The 17,771-nt window shown below is 40.6% G+C and overlaps 1 protein-coding gene across 19 annotated transcripts in view; it reads left to right on the forward strand.

Annotated features, from left to right (window-relative positions):
* Positions 1–17,771, forward strand: part of Unc79 (unc-79 homolog) — a 236,846-nt gene that overhangs the window by 80,905 nt on the left and 138,170 nt on the right. For all 19 annotated transcript variants that reach the window (XM_006515747.4, XM_030246673.1, XM_030246675.1 and 16 more), the window contains one exon: positions 13,828–13,892. In XM_006515747.4, coding sequence (XP_006515810.1) covers positions 13,828–13,892 — 65 coding nt within the window. The remainder of the gene's footprint in view (positions 1–13,827; positions 13,893–17,771) is intronic.

Raw genomic sequence — 17,771 nt, forward strand, 5'->3', positions numbered from 1 at the left:
TTCCTTATCAACTTGGGGTCAACCCCCTTAAGAGATTCGTATCTTTGCGACCGGGGTTTCTTGATGCCATTTCTGTGCCATTTGCGGGACTGGTTGTGTGTGGTGTGGTTCTTGGTCTTGGCCATGTCTGCACGGTAACCCGCGGCTCCCGCAGCGCCTGGGACCTGAAGAGCCTGGCTGAGTTTTCTCACAAGAGAGAAGATGGAGGACGATTGTATCTAACTTCTGGGTTTGGATGAAATGTTTTCCGTTCTCCCCCTCTGTGACATGTTGGTTGTACGTCTGCCAGAGTGTCCTTAGTTACACTGAGATATGATCTTTCTATCCCCTGTTCTTCATAGTTTTTAATCACGAGGGAGTGTTGGTCCTTGTTAAAGATCTTTTCTGAGACGATACTCCTCCTTTCTCAGGATAAACCTGTGCTCATTTCTAAGTTCCTGCACAGTATGTTCTTTGACCTGTAGATAACTGATAGGGATAAGCTTTCTGCTTCTATGGTCAGATAACATCTCATACTATATGATGGATTAATGTTTGTATGTACGTGTTTACATGTATGTAGTATGTGCATGTGTAAATGCTCATGTGTGTGCACATGTGCACACATGTATGGCGTATGTGAGTGTGGATGTAAGAGGTTGTTGGTGCCAGGTATCTTTTCAATCACTCTCCACCTTTTTTTTTTTAAGCCCAATCTCACTAGATAGCCCTGGCTCACCTGCAACTCATTATGTAGACCAGGCTGGCCTCAAATTCAGAGTAGTCTACATGCCTCTGCCTCCCAAGTATGGGAATTAAAAGTATGTATACTGTGCCTGGCTCCACCTTATTTTTTGAGCCAGGATCTTTCACTGAACTTGAAAACTTTGATTTGGCTCCACTGACTGGCCAGTAAGCCCCAGGTATCCTCCTGCCTGCCTCTCTGTCACCAACACTGGAATGGCAGGTACACTTTGCTGTGTATAGCTTTTTTTATTTAAGTGCTAGGATCAAATTCAGACCATTATTCTTGCATAGCAAACACTTTATTGACTGATTCATCTTCACAGTCCTACATTATTTATTTATTTATTTATTTAAAAAAATTTCCTTTAGGGCTGATCATATAAATATTTCTGTGTATTTAAAACAATGTGTACTGTATTCTACATGAAATAAACCAAATTTATTACTTGTCTGGTTCAAACCTTCTATATTGCCATTGCATTTTTTAACTTAAATTATTATTTTATGTGTATGGGTGTTCTGCCTGCATGTGTATTTGTGTATCACATGCCCACCTGTGCCCAAGAGGGTGATAAAAGGTCATCAAATTTCCTGGTGTTGGAGTTACAGACAGTTGTTAGCTGCTATGTGTGTGCTGGAAATCAAACCCTGGCCCTCTGCAAGAGCAGCCGGTGCTCTTAACCACTGAGCCACCTCGCCAGCTACCACTGCATAGTGCTCACTTCCTCCAGCATTTCCAAGAGGGAAGTCCTGCAGGGTTTTGTTGTTGTTGTTGTTGTTTGTTTTGTTTTTTTAAAAATGTGATTGTGGATTTGTCTAATTCCTTCTTCTTCTGATCTATTTACTTTTGATATTTTGAGATGGTATTAGTAGGTATATGCAAATTGCAAATTTCGAATTCAGTCTCGTCCAGGCAAATTGAAGCTTTTACCATTTTTTAAATGGATGTTTTTATCATTCATGATTCTTTCTGCATTAAAATTTACTTTGTCATAAACAAATGTAGCTGTGCAGGCTTTTGAAAGAGTTTGTGGGGTATAACTTTTTCCATCATTTTACTTTCAACCTTTTATATTCTTATATAAAAAGCCAGACAGCTTTCTCTAGCCATCCCCCAACTCAGTCTTTCTAGTGCTGCATTAGAGGTGGGCCATGACACCCACCTGGCATTCAGAGGGATTCGGGGGGTTTGAACTCTGGTCTTCATGCTTGTATGGCGGGCACTTAAGCCACTGAGCCAGCCATTTGAGTTTTTTAAAACAATACACCTTTTTTGTTTTCTTTAATGCTAATCTACTGGGGATACTTATCTCTTTGTATTTATTTGAAAAACATCATTGTCTTGCATTTATTTATTTATTTATTTATTTATTTATTTATTTAGCTTTTGGAGAGAGGTTCTTACTGTGCACATCCAACAGGCCTAGAGTGTGAGATCTTAAATGTGTTTTCTCTATGTATCCAGTTTTAAACTGATATTCATTTTATTTATAAGCCTTGAAAATATGTTATGAGCTTTATATTTTTGTTCCTGCTACTTGGATGCACATTATTGATTATTGCTAACTTAGAGGTAAACAACCCTCATCTATTTATTTATTTACTTATTTATTTATTTAGCTGCTTGGCTGTGCCCTACCCAGTTCTGTTATTTCTCCTTGTCTTTCAAGGTGGTTCATAGGACTCCTCTGACAGTTGACATCTTGTCAGTTTTAGAAAATTCCAGGTTTTAACTTGTATTGTGTTGATACGGTACTTAATGAAGGCATCACGTGGGCCGCTGGATCAGTTTTAGCCAATGTATGATGCTCTTGTAGTCACCACAGAAACAAACAGCAAGCAAACAACAACAACAAAACTACAGAAGATAATGGGGTGTCTCTTCAGATCCAACCCCCCGTCTTGTGCCTGTGAGCAGTCGCTGACATGGTATATGAGCAAATAAGATGGAAGAGTGTGCTTGTTTCTTGTCCAACCTCACTCATCCACACAGTAACACCGAGCTTAATCTATTTAATGACATTAATGTTTTTCATTCTCCAGATGTCCTATTTTATCAATAGTTGTGTTGCTTTCAACTTTGAGCAGATATGTGCAACTTCTGTGAACATCTTATGCAAGTCAATGATTTGTGTAGTAGTTGGCACCTGACCTTTTTTAAATTTAAAATGTATCATTATTGCACGTGTCTGTGCCTGATGAGTACTATGGGCTCATGGGCCATGGTTTGTGTGTAGTGGTCAGAGAACAACTTATAGAGCCATCTCTATCCTTTATGTGGGTTCTGGGGCTCAAACTCAGATCTCCAGGCTGGCTTAGGGACCTGTGTGTCTCTGCCTGGGTTTTGCATGCAAGCACTCTGTGCCAGCCATTCCCAAGCCTTGTACCCACTCACTGCTGGCTTCCTTCTTGGTTCCCTGGTCTGAGACCCTCAGAGCAGGAGGTCTGGTGAACGGAAGCGGAAGGACAGACACTGCTGCTCTGCCTAACTGCAGGGACATCTTGTGGTGTTAGCTGTTGGGATTTGCACGTATCGATCAGTTTCAGGACGTTCCATTTCCCGTTACTTAAAGCCCTTATCTTGAAGTTTTATCGTAATGTTCATATAAACTAAAATAAATCAAAACCACAGAAGACAGATAAAGGTTATGTTTTTATGACTTCATCTCTTAATACTTCCTGGAGCTGCAGTTTATCTATTTCTCTCTTTCTTTTAAAAAGATTAGTAGACGATGCTTAGACTGTGGATTTTAACAATTAGAATGATTTCTAATTATCTGTTGTAAATGGCCAGTTTCCTCTGAGTTTTGCAGTTGCTGTATCCGACAGGTTTTGGTGTGCTGTATTTTTATTAATGATTTTTGTAACTTTTGGTTGTTATGAGTATGTGTGTTTAGCCTGGGCTCCACATTTATGCCCAGTGTCCATGGAAGCCAAAAGAGGGCACATAGCCCCTGGAACTAGAGTTGCAGACGTCTGTGATCTGTCTGACATAGGTGCTGGGAATTGAACCTGGGTCCTCTGGAAGGGCAGCCAATGTTCTTAGCTACTGAGGCATCTCTCTAGAGTCCATGTGCTATATTTTTATTAAAATACGTTCTGATTATTTTAATTTTTATTGTTTGATTTTTCTTTGTGGTGTGTATAGGAGTATTGTTTAATTTCTACATCTGTGAGTTACAGCTATCTTTAAAAATTTTAAATTCTTAATTTCATTGTAATTAGTACATATTGATTTTTCTCATTTAACATTATTTAATTGTGTCAGTTTGCTGTTTCTAAGGAGAAACCATTGTAGCGTTTAATGTAATACCTTTTTTCTTTGCATATTTCGAAGGTTTTCCTGCCATTTGGTATTTAATGGTCTTCTCATGCTTGGAGTGTGGTTGTCTCTGTATTTACTTTGCTTGTGCTCTCCGGAGTTTTCAGGCTATGTGGTTTCATGCCTCTTGTTGGTACCCCAAGAACTTGGATGTCGCCCTATCTAGGTAGTCTTTCCTTTTCTCATCCAGAGATTCTAAAAGAATTTAATATTACCTCCAGTGGTTTTTATATGCTTTATTGTTTTGAGGGGACAATGGAGGGTGGCTGAAGACATGGCTTAGTTGATAAAGTGCTTGCTGTACAGGAATGAGGATCCCTCTGTTGACCAGTCCCAGCCCTCACATGATAAGCTGGGTGGAATGATCTATGTGACCCCTGTGCTGAGGAGGCAGTCACAGGACCTCTCTGGGGTAAGGGGGTTGGGGGATGGCCAGCTCTAGCTCCGTGAGGAACACTGTCTCCAAGCACGAGGTGAAAAATGACTGAAGACACTAATGTTGACTTCTGACATGTGTGTGTGCGCACACACAGAGTCACCCATAAAAACATGTGAGCACTTGCACACACAAAACAAGCTGTACTTTAGTTAAAATTGACTTGTCTTTGAGTTCATCAAACCTTTCTTTCTTCTTGCTGTGTCCAATGATTTTGAAAGCCCACCTACTGAATTATTGATTTGATGTGTTCTGTTGCTTTTAGTACTCCTACATAGAATTTTCATTTCTCTGTTGGGATTTTCATTTTAACAATCTGTCTATAGTTTTAAATAAACTTCAAGTAATTACTTTAAAATCCTTACTCCTAATTCCAAATTCCACTTTAGGAATTTTTATACCCCACCCTGGTTATGGGTTATGATTTCTATGCCTGTTGTATGTTTCATAACACTTTTCTTGTCTTCCTGTCTGAAACTTGGCATCACAGTCCAGGTTTACTTTGACCCCTTGGTCGTTCTTTTGCTAGATGCCAAGTGTTTGCCTTACATATGTGCCACTGAACTGTAAAGGAAAACCTTCCAAAATGGAATATATTTTTTGTTTCTTTCTTTAAGCTTGAGCGTATTAAAATGCTATGGCTTTTCTTCCTATGGCTTTACATGGAAAAAAAAAAAAGCTCTGCTTCTCGGTGAAAGATGTGCAAACATTTGTTCATTGTGTTCTGGCATTTAGAATCATGGAAGAAGAATATTAGACCACTGTGAAATCTTTTTGACTGTTGGAAAAATCTTTTTCTTTTTCATTTATTTTTAAAGTTTTCATGAATATTTGAGGTTGAATATCTTTGTCTTGATTTTCTTGATTGTAATGTGAAGCACTTTCTTTCATTTTTTACATTTATTTATTAATTTTGTATGTGTGTATATGTGTACATGCGAAGGTACCATGTCACACATGTGGCAATCAGGAGACAGCTTGTGGGAATTGAGTCTCTCCTACCATGTGGATTCTGGGCTCAACGTCAGGTCCTCCTGTTTGGTGGCAAGCACCTTTACCTACTGAGCGACCTCACTGGCTTCCAGTGGAGTACTTTCAGTGTTCAAATTTTGATTCTTTTATGAAGTGTGAATTATTGCTTTTCTTCCAATTATTTTGGCATGTTTCTCAGGAATACCAATGGTTATTAAGTCAAAATTTTATCTTCTGTCATCTGTAGCAATTATTACCACTAATTCACATATTTATTTCTTCTCTAGATTCTTAGCTTCTCAGTCTCTCTTACTCTCTAATTTACTACATATGCTAACCCAGGATCAGCTCTACCAGTCTACAGTGGCCGTGCAACACAGTAATCCCACATTCAAAGGCAGAGACCAAGTTCTGCATAGTAAATAGATACACAGTAATATGTGTTAATACATATACATAGTAATATATAGTAACATATACTTAGTAGTACATAGTAATACATAGATACATAGCAAATACTAGATACATAGCAATAAGTAGATACATAGTAATATATGGTAGTACATAGATACATAGCAATGCATACTGATACATGGATATTTAATAATAATCAGTGACACATAGATATATAGTAATATGTGGTGATACATAGATACATAGTAATACATAGAAAAGGCAATATGCAGATATATAGCAATGCATAGATACACAGTTATACAGATACTTAGTAGTATATAGACATATAACAATACTTAGAAACATAGTAATACATAGATACATAGTAATACATAGATACATAGCAATACATAGATACATAGTAATACATAGATACATAGTAATACATAGATACATTGTAATACATAGATACATTGTAATACATAGATACATAGTAATACATAGATACATTGTAATACATAGATACATAGTAATACATAGGTATATAATAAGCATCTTGTCTCACAGCAGTTTCTTTAAGGGAAGATTTCTAATTCTGCCTTTTTGTTTTTAGCTTGTGTACATTTTAATCATGTCTTACCCAAATCCATTTTTGTCCCATTCTGTTAGTCTCCCCTGAGACTGAATTTCTGTTAGTTTTGGCATCTGACTTGGAGAAGATATGTGTAGCAGAACACATTCATTTGCTAGAATCTGCTTGTCCATAGAGTAGATCATTTTCAGACATGCTTCCTCTCGGCCTTTTATATGTTTTCTTTTTTTTAAAGTTGATCTTTCATTTTTGTTCTTTTTTTTTCTGGTGCTCAGAATTGGACCCAGGTTATCAAAGCTAAACATGAGTTTTATATTTTCAAGTTTCAAGCTTAAACATGAGTTTTGTATTTTGATATAGTAAAATTGATGAGTATCTTTTTTTATGGTTCTTTGTCTCTACAAAGATTATAGAAAAATTATCTTTTGTTTTGTTTTGTTTTGTCAGATAAGATCTATATCCAGACCCATAGCTATCTGAATTTATCCTGTAGTTAGGGATGTGGTCTCACTAAGGTTGGCCTAAACTCACTCTATGCCTTGGCTGGCCTTAAACTTCTCCTCCTTCTACCTCCTGAAGTCACCGAGATTATAGGCCTACATAAAGAGGCCCATCAAGACTTTCTCCTATGCACCTAGAAGTTTGATGTTTTACACTATGATCCGTTTAGAATGGACATTTGGGGTAGAGTGAGAGAAAAGGATGTATTTTCCCCTAAAGAGACCAAGTTATTCCAACTCAAGTCATTAAAAAGAATTATCTTTTTCACGTTGAATTGATTTTGAGTTTCTTTGAAAGGCAATTAGTTGTGCACATACTTTTCAGGTCTATTTGTAGAACTGTGTATTTCCTCCTTTCATCTCTCCTAGTGCCATAACTACATCCTATTACTCCACTCTATAGTATAGAGGACCTGAGTTTTAATTCCAAGCATCCATGTAAAACGTCAGGCATGGTAGGGCTTGCCTGTGATTTCAGTGTTAGGGAGGCAGATGGGGGTTGGGGTGCAGGCCATCTCTTAGGCTTGGCAGCTGGCTAACTTTTGCTGAATTGGTGAGCTCCAGGGTCAGGGAAAGACCATGTCTTGAAACATATAGTGGAGACAATAAAAATTGAGGAAGACAGTTGATGTTGATCTTTCCCCAGCATGCATGTGTGTGTGTGTGTGTGTGTGTGTGTGTGTGTGTATGTGCATGTGTAGACACACATGAAACATACACATACCCACACCCACCACAGTAAAGTATATTTTAAAATCACGTGATGTTTTTTGCATCTTCATGGATCCTGTCATTTTAATAAAATAATCTGCTTGGATTTTTTTAATACAAACTTGAATATTTCATTGAATAAATAGGCTAATATGGGAAGATTGATGTTTTTCAGCACCGAGCCTTTAAATCTACAGACATAGAATATCTCCCACTTATTTAGGTATTTAAAGTTTTTCTTTCAGCAATGTTCCCTCATCTTTTATGCATAGGTGTTACAGCGATTTTGTTAAAATTACTTGTGTATTGTGCAGCTTGGATTGTTACAGTAAATAGTGCTAAAACGTAATCTTCTATTTGTGTGTTGATAATGAGTAGAAACAACTTGATTTTGAAATGCACTTTATACCTGAAACCTTGATAAGGTCACATGCTAGCCTTTCCTGTCTTACACCTGGATTTCTTAAGATTTTTTTTTCCTAAAAACTGTTATGTGCTCTGAAAATAAAGATCCCCCCCCTTTTCATGTGTCTCTGTGTGTGGTGTGCTTGCTTGGCCTGTGTATGTGTGCTCACATATGTGGGGGTGTGTGTGTATACTCCTTAGTTCAGAGGCCCCAAGTTCTCCTCTGTCTTCCTCGGTTGTTTCTCCCCTTATTCGCTGAGGCAGGGGCTCCAAGTCAAACCCAGAGCTCACTGATAAGGATAACCTTACTAGCCAGCTTTTCCTAGGGCTCCCCTTATCTCCACCACCAAGCCAGGAGTTACAGGCTGGCCCTTATGCCCACCCCAACCTGAACCCTACTAGTTGTGTGGATTGGAACACAATGTGTGCTTGGCCTGAGATTAGCAATGATCTGTCCGCCGATGCTTTCCTTAAACATCAGATTAAAGCAATTCTGGTCTGATCTTCGCCAAGATTGTGAGCGAGTGAAGGTCAGAGGGGATCAATGTTTCCTCCTTCTGCTGAGCTGACCATATGACTTCCTCTTTTTTATGTTCCCGATATGGCAAGTTATACTCATTTGATTTGCATTTTTGAACCAACTGTGAATTTCTGGGATAAACTCCATATTGTTATGCTGTATTTTATTGCCAATATTTTTGTTAAATATTCTTGAAGCTGTATTTATGAGGGGCATTTATAGTTTTTTAATTGTCATGTTTCAAGTGGCCTTGTTGACAGAGTAACACCAGCCTCGGGAACTGAGCTGAGAAGAGTCTCAGCGCTTCTCTTTTCTGAGTCTATATCGGGATTATTCTTACACGAAGTCCTAAATTCTGACTGAAGCCATCTGGACTCAGGTTTTTGTTTTTGTTTTACAGGGAGATTTTCTGTTACGAATCCAATTTCTTTAACAGTTGCAGGGCTACTTGTAGCCCATAGTTTTCATTGAGACATTTTAAAATTGTGTCTTTTGAAGAATATGGACGTTTCATCCAATTAATAGATCCGTTGGTGTCTGTGTGTCTTTAGTATCTCCTACTTTCCTTTCAGACATTGGTAGCTTGTATATTGTCTCATGATATTTTTTCGTCTTCCCCAGACTGGTTAGAAAGCTTATCAAATTCCTTGATTTTTCCCACGGAGCTGGCTTTCGGTTTTCCCCTTTTCTGTACTGTTCCTGTGCCTTTAGTTTTAGTAACTTCTGTTTCTGTCTGCATGATTTTCTTCCTCTCTCTAATACTGCACTTGATTTTGTATCTTTCCATCTTCATAAAGAAACAGCATAAATATCCATAGACCTTTTGTATTTGTATCATAAGAATTTGAAGCTATAAATTTTCCTTTTAATGTTTCCATTGCATTCTCATGAAATTGTTATGTATGTCAGGAATTTGTTATATCTGGTATTGAATACTTTCTAACAATTCTTGTGGATGTTAAGTACATGAGTTATACCTTGGGCTAAAGGAGAACTTTAACTTATGTAGTGCTTAGGAGTATTTTAAAATATGAATACTTAGTGATTTTCTAGATACCTCTGTGTTGTGGATCTTCAGTGGAATTTCAGTGTCACCAAAGAACTTAAGACTTAAGTTTCGATTCTTTTTTTTTTTTTTTGGTTTTTCGAGACAGGGTTTCTCTCTGTACCCCTGGCTGTCCTGGAACTCACTTTGTAGACCAGGCTGGCCTCGAACTCAGAAATCCGCCTACCTCTGCCTCCCAAGTGCTGGGATTAAAGGCATGTGCCACCACGCCCGGCTTAAGTTTTGATTCTTATTATGCATCTTAGTAAATGTTACTTATGTAGTTTAAAATAACATGGATTTGGGGAGGTGTATGAAGGATCCTGTCATTATTAATCTTGTTTCATTTGCACAATTTTATTGACTTTCTGTTCATTCATTTTATCAGAATAGTGAATGAGAGAAGGCTGTTGAAACTCACAGCTAGAATACGGATTCCTTTCCTCGGTCTGTCTATTAAACCCGCTCACAGTTAGGGCTGTTCTGTGCCTTGCTCTGTTGGCCCTTTGCATTTTTTTTTTTCTGCTCATATTTCTTGACCTGGGGTCAGCTTGCCTGACATTTCTGTGGAGACTTTAGATTCTGGGCATGAGTGTTTTACATGGCAGAGTTTTTATTATATTTTGAGTGTTTCTCACATGCACACAATAAGAATCATGCTTTCTGGAAGAATCTCATTTCATAATTCCTACCTTTTAGAACATCTACCTGCAACGTGCCTATTATCTAGGTCGTTCACAGTGTGATGGCTGAGAAGGGCAGACTTACCATGGCCCCTTACTTTATGACTAGACCATTTGTTCTTTATGACTATAACAACTTTTGGGGCTAACTTTTTAATATTTAATTTTATTTCTATGCTGGGTTAATGATTTTTCTTTCTTTTTAAAACGTTTTCTCTAAGGCTGGTGCGCCTTAGCACTGTTGTCTACCCTCAGATGAGGAAGTAAGGTTTACTTGCTGACAGAAGAACATGTTTCACTTGGCCCCTTGCATCTTTTCTTCTTTATCCCAGATAGCCTTGGTTTAGTATATGTTTGTAATGAATAGTTTTATTAGGTGTAGAATTCTAAGCTGAGATGTTTTTCTTTTAGCCCTTCAAAGATGTGGTTCTAGTGCCTTCTAGCGTATATTTGAAGAGCATATTAATTATATACAACAGTGGGTTTGTTTCATTTGTTGTGTTCACACACGTTCTGATATTTTCCCATTTCCTTCACCCCATGACCGTCTCTTATTTCTCTTCCACCTGCCGCTGATTCCCTTTCTTTTCCCAGCCAGCTCCTCTTCTGCTTCAGAGCCTTTTCTCTGATGAGTTCAGGAGGGTTTCTTACAGGTGCAAGGGGAGGGGTGCGGGGTTGGAGGCTGGGCAGCGGGGTGGGGGGATGGCGTTGCTTGCAGGAGCACAGGAACCTGATCAGTGGCTATACCACTCAGGGAAGTGTTTCTCCCTTTCCTGTCAACCGTTAACAGGGTATAAACCCTCAGCCTTAAGAGTCTCTTTCCCTTCCACAACAAGCTGTTGACAGGCTCAGTCCTGTGCTGCAGATCTTTCCCTTGCAGATATTCACTGCTGTTGTGAGTGCAATCCTTATTGGACCCAGAAGTCAGTGTTCCCCACCACTTCCCCATTTTCTTCAGCTCTTACATTCTCTCTGCCCTGTCTTCAAGGATACTCTTTGAGCCTGCTGTGTGTGTGTGCGCGCGCGCGCGCGCGCGTGTGTGTGTGTGTGTGTGTGTGTGTGTGTGTGTATGTGTGTGTGTGTGTGTGTGTGTGTGTGTGTGTGTGTGTGCCTATGTGTGTGCTATAGATGTTTTGGTTACAGCTGAGCATTCAGCAGCCACCTTTTCTCATCACTTTTACTCATACATCAGTTATGAGTCTTTCTAATTACCTCTGTCCATTGTAAATGAAAATGTCTCCTATCAAAGCTGATGGCAGCACTAACCTATGGACATAAACGTAGTTATTTTGAAGGCACTTTGATGGGCACATCATGTGCATTTAAGAAGACAACAGGGGCTGGAGAGATGGCACAGAGGTTCAGAGCACTTGGCTGATCTTCCAGAGGACCCAGGTTCAATTCCCAGCACCCATATGACAGCTTACAACTGTCTATAACTCCAGTTCCAGAGGATCTGACACCTTCACACACACACGTACAAGCAAGCAGAACACCAATGCACATAAATAAAAATAAATCATAAACAACAACAACAAAACCCAAAACAACAGCTATAGCTTTCCCACTAGCACTTCTGACCCTCCACCACAATCTCAGCTGCAGGCTTTTGGCTGTGTTTACAGTAGCAGATGTGAATTTCCTCCTGTGGAGTGGGCCTTAAATGCAATCAGGAAGTGGATGACTACACTCATAACAGACTTGGCACTAGTTGCATGCTCCCTGGCTCATTAGGACTGTACACAGGGCCCAGGGCTGGGTCTGACTGCTGTTGAGAGCTTCTCCCAGCAGTCTGCATAGCCTCTACCCCACCCCACCCTGCCCTGGCACTATGATGGGTAGCCAGAAGGCAGGATGCTTCGAGATCAGTTTGAGCTTAACCTTTCTATGTCCCATCTTGCATTGTTTTTAAGAGAACGTCAGAGATTGTTCTTATCTTTATCCCTCTATTAGTGAGGTATCTTTTGTTCTTAATGGCTGCTTTAAAAGTTTTCGGCTTTTCCCCCATCAATTTGATTTTAATAAGTTTTGATGTGTTTTTCCTTTGCTGAGTCTTGACTACAACCTCTTGAGCGTCTATGAACTGTGGGTCAATAATTCCCATCAAAGTTGAAAAATGACTTAAGGGGACTATCCTAGAACCTGTTCTTAGCTCAGTGGCATGGTAAAAATGGATGAAAAAATAAAAAACAAACCAAAGGGATTGGTCCTCTCATACATTTCCCTCATCCACAGAATAGAGGTCATTAGAGCCCTGATCTAATGTCATGGCTGCTGCATATGCTAATCTGTTTCCACCAGTGCCACAGCAGCTGACATGTTTTAAATATGACCTATTCTCATAATAGATGGGTTCAGAGAGGTCAGCAAATGCCACTGTGTATGCCAGCCTGCTCTGGCTTGTGGTGACTGGAGTTCAGTGGAAAGAAGGATTTAAGATTCATTATGAAACTCAGCAGGAAGAATGCTGTAATGGATGAGTTGTGTCTTTCATGAGTTTGGGTTGGAGAAATAAGGCGTTTGTTGCAAGTATTTGCAGCAGTGTACAGTCTAAAGGTGGTTGTGAAGTTTTCCTGATTGCAAAAGGAAACATACCACCATTCTTCTAAGTCACCTTGTCTTTACTACCCATTGGAAATGAATGTGATTATTATATAATACCTAAATGCAAGTGATTTTTATTTATTTACTACCAATTGGAGATGAATATGATTATTACATAATGCCTAAACTCGAGTGATTTTCATTTATTTACTCATTTTTTTCTCTTTTAAAGCAGATATGAATCTGTGATTAGAATACTATTTCGTCTGATACATATGCAGCTAGAGACACGAGCTTGTTTTTCCCCCTGCTCTTTATATATTGAATTAGGGACCTGTGTACAAGTAGCAGCAGAAAAGCTGAGACTCAGTGTTTCAGGCAAGAAACTCACTTTCCAGCCTCCATCTGAAGAAGATGGAGCAGGAACTGGAATAGTGGAGAATTCCTTCTGACCCATCATGTTGTTACCTATTAAGCTTCTGGTGACAAAAGCATGGGACATTTTGCATAGTGCCGCACAGTGAGATGAGCCCAGGTCAGGAACCTAGTGTTGCAGCTTCTAGCCTCAGCTTGCACCAATCTGTGACCATCCTGGGCAACTTAATCTTCTAAAATTTAACTTACTATGTGACAGGAGCTTAATAACCTGTTGCACCTACCTGCACAACTGTAGGAGACTCCAACGAAAATATCTTTGGGGCACTTTGAGAACTTGTCAGTGTCGTAACACGGCGAGATTGTATGGCCCTGTGTATCCCACTTGCTACCAGCTTTCCTCCCCAGGAAAAGTGGACAGAGTCACCCTACCTCGGTCTGATTTTAAATCTTTTTTTTTTCATAGGTGATTGATTCTGTTGGGATGCTACTTGGTGATATTTTTATTTAGGAGAAAGCAATGCTGTGAGCGATCCGCCTTTTACTGGAGTGCGGGCAACCTCAGCAAGAGATCTTTACTGGCTTTCTTTTGCTTTTCAGCTTGGAATCCCATCCACTGCCAGCATATCGAATGTCACAATGCAATCAACAAGCCGGCTGTGAAGGTACTGCTTGCTTCCCAAGCCTGGTCTGTGCCCCTGCTCTCAGTTAGTAACCTGCTCAGTGAAGGAGCGAGTTGCATGCATCTCTGTAAAGCAGAGCTCTGCCGTCTGTCTCAAGCACTTCCGGGTTCAATGTTGAAGGGACAGTATTTGGCTAAGAGCAACAGTGGTCTCTGTGAGTTTGGGCTGTGAGTTCACAGCCAAGGCCTGTAAGGCATTGAGCTAATTGTCCGAAGAATCCCGACAAACACATCTTTAACTGACGGACTTGTCTTTAACTGGCTTCTGTCTGAGCCAATACATTTGGGGATCCTCCCCTCTCTGCTGATCACGTCCTAGAGTCTGTGATAGGACTGTGCAACTTCGAACCGTAAGACATAGACACCTTGGCTCCAGAGAAAGAACAGATGTGAGTGAGCCAGGGACAGAAGCGCAGGCTTTGCACTGCGCATTTTCTCACATAACCCCATTCTGAACTTTAGAAGATGTGGGGTTCAAGGTCTTTTCTTTGGCGTGAGGGTGTTGCCGTAAGCACATGGCAGGTCACGTGGTACGTGGAGTTAGTCAGTCGCTTCTCACAGCGGCTAGGCGTCCAAGGCCCCCTCCTGCTTTTGTTTTCCTTCCTTCTTTTTTGCCTGTTACAGGTTTCTTCAGTTATTTTTTTCCCCTTGCTTTTATGACAGACTGAATTCTCAAGAGGCCTCTGGCATCCTGGTTAGTAATGCTTTCTGGCCATCTAATCACAGAAAGGAGAAATTAGATTTTCTCCTCTTCTAGGCAGACAGCCCAGCCCACACATCTGGGTTGACCTTACTTTTATGCCAAAAGCCAGTCCTGGAGGCCAGGCACAACCAGCCTGCTCTGGTATTTTTCTTTTCTTTATTGAGATGAAATTCACATAGAAGTTGTTTAAATTTAAAACTACTTAAAAGTAAACACTCGGCATTTAGTACGTTCAAATATTTGCAGCCACCATCTTGCCCTGCCTGAAAGACATTTTCATTACATGCTTTCTCCCTGACCAATCTTTTTTTTTTTTTCTAGTTTTTTTCACTTTTAGAAAACTAACATTCTCCTGTGCGGCTATGTTTTGCACTATAGTGGTCCTGGCTCTGTGGGGCTTCTTCTTCACACGGCCTGGCTTCTCCTGATGGCCCACCACCACCGGGACACACAGATGCCGGGTCTCATTCTGCTTATTGGGAAGGAAAGTGGAGGGTTGTACAGTGTGACACAGATTCAGTCTCTTTAGAGACAGGTTCACATTTGAAGTGAAAACCAGTAATACAGACAAAAGGGACATCCGCAGAATGAGGATTGTTTGGTTTTAGACCGTGGCACAAGGGACTGAGGTGGCTGTTTTACATATCAAAGCAGATCTGGCCTCCAGGTTGGCAGCTGCCCTTCCCCCAGAGGCTCCTCCCTATATGATCCAGACAGGCTACCACTGTGCTCTCTGTCTCTGCCTCTTCCACTCTCTTTCTCTTCCTCTTCCTCTTCCTCTTCCTCTTCCTCTTCCTCTTCCTCTTCCTCTTCCTCTTCCTCTTCCTTCCCTCCCTCCCTCCCTCTCTCCTCCTCCTCCTCCTCCTCCTCCCTCCCTCCCTCTCTCCTCCTCCTCCTCCTCCTCCTCCTCCTCCTCCTCCTCCTCCTCCTCTCTGTGAGAACTCCCTTACCTCCCCTTCCCCATGGTGACTCCCCTGGCCTCAATCCTTGGGGGCCAGTAAACTTGCCCAAGAGCAGCTTCCCAATAAATCTTCCTTTAATATAACCTAATCTGGCTTGAACTGGGTCATTTCACTGATAGAGAAATAGCCTATCATAGATGAGGCAGTGATATGAGTTACTTGAAATTTTTTCTTTATCTGTTTTCCCGAGCCTGTACATTGGACATAGATTATAAATGGGTTTGTTGTTGTTTTGTTTTGCTTTGCTTAAGATAGGGGTCTCATCATATGGCTGTGCCTGGCTGAGAACTCACGATGTAGATCAGGGTGGCCTCAAACTCCAAGATATCCACCTGCCTCTGCTTCTTGAGTGCTGTGATGAAAGGACTTAAAAAAAAATGCAACAGTCAGACAAACATATTTTAGTAGAACAGAACCAGCCAGACGTGTTAATTAAGAAACATAATAGGTCAAAAGTCAGACAGCCAGTCTCTAATGACTGCCGTTCTCACATCCCAGGAATTTTTCCTTTTGAGTGGAATGGAAAACTTAGCTGCCATGTTAGTGACTTATTGGGAAAGAACATGAAGTAACAGTGCTCAGGACATCCACACCAGGTGCACGGAGACGCTCAGGGGGAGCAGATGACTCCACAGTGGAGCCCACTCTGTCACAGACACGGTAGTCTGAGGCTTTAATGATTTGCCCAAGGGAATGGCACTTTTTAAGTAACAGCCAACCGTCTCCATAGAGATGGGGTGAAAACATGTCAGAATTTAAAGTCTTATATTACATTCCACTGTGAGTTATTCCTGGTTCCATTTAAAGTTCACTTTATGAAATTGGCTGAAGCCCAGGGAATTATGTAAGATAGGGTCAGCAAACCTCACAGCACTGCTAGTGTGGCTGCTGTTGCTGTGGCCCCTGACTGTTACTGTGAATAAAGTTTTATTGGAATGCAGCTTTGCTTACCTGCCTACAAAGCGGTGGCTTTTATGCAATGCCTCTACTTACGTTCCAATCACTTGTAGAAAAACTGCCAATGTCTCAGACCAAACAGTAGTTAGTTACTGTGTCTAAGGGCCCATTAAATTTACATAGGAAATATTTCACGTAGATTGTTAGCATTAGCTAATATGCAATTATGAACGTTGCTGACTTAATTATTTAAATCTAGCAATTTTGGTCACTAAAACTTCTCAAGATTTTCGCTTTGAGTTATATGTGGGGTCACAAATGGTAGTCACTTTCCTCCTTCAAATCAGTGAAAACAGCTAAAGACAGAGACATTCCAGAAGAGTTTGAGAACCAGGCATATTCTCTGTGCATGCAGCTAAACCATAGGTATATTATTCTTGAAGGCAAGCACAGAATGCAGGATGGAAAGGCTAGAGATATTTTTTTATTAGATATTTTCTTCATTTACATTTCCAATGCTATCCCAAAAGTCCCTCATACGCACCCCCCCCCCACTCCCCTACCCATCCACTCCCACTTCTTGGCCCTGGCGTTCCCCTGTACTGAGGCATATAAAGTTTGCACGACCAATGGGCCTCTCTTTCCAATGATGGCCGACCAGGCCATCTTCTGATACATATGCAGCTAGAGACATGAGCTCTGGGAGTACTGGTTAGTTCATATTGTTGTTCCACATATAGGGTTGCAGACCCCTTTAGCTCCTTGGGTACTTTCTCTAGCTCCTCCATTGGGGGCCCTGTGATCCATCCAATAGCTGACTGTGAGCATCCACTTCTGTGTTTGCTAGGCCCCGGCATAGCCTCACAAGAGACAGCTATATCAGGGTCCTTTCTGCAAAATCTTGCTGGTATATGCAATGGTGTCAGCGTTTGGAGGCTGATTATGGGATGGATACCCATGTATGGCAGTCTCTAGATGGTCCATCCTTTCGTCTCAGCTCCAAACTTTGTCTCTGTAACTCCTTCCATGGGTGTTTTGTTCCCAATTCTAAGAAGGGGCAAAGTGTCCACACGTTGGTCTTCGTTCTTCTTGAGTTTCATGTGTTTTGCACATTGTATCTTGTATCTTGGGTATTCTAAGTTTCTAGGCTAATATCCACTTATCAGTGAGTACATATCATGTGAGTTCTTTTGTGATTGGGTTACCTCACTCAGGATGATGCCCTCCAGGTCCATCCATTTGCCTAGAAATTTCATAAATTCATTCTTTTTAATAGCTGAGTAGTACTCCATTGTGTAAA

Source organism: Mus musculus, chromosome 12 (genome assembly GCF_000001635.26).
Source record: "Mus musculus strain C57BL/6J chromosome 12, GRCm38.p6 C57BL/6J".
Taxonomy (NCBI): Eukaryota; Metazoa; Chordata; class Mammalia; order Rodentia; family Muridae; genus Mus; species Mus musculus.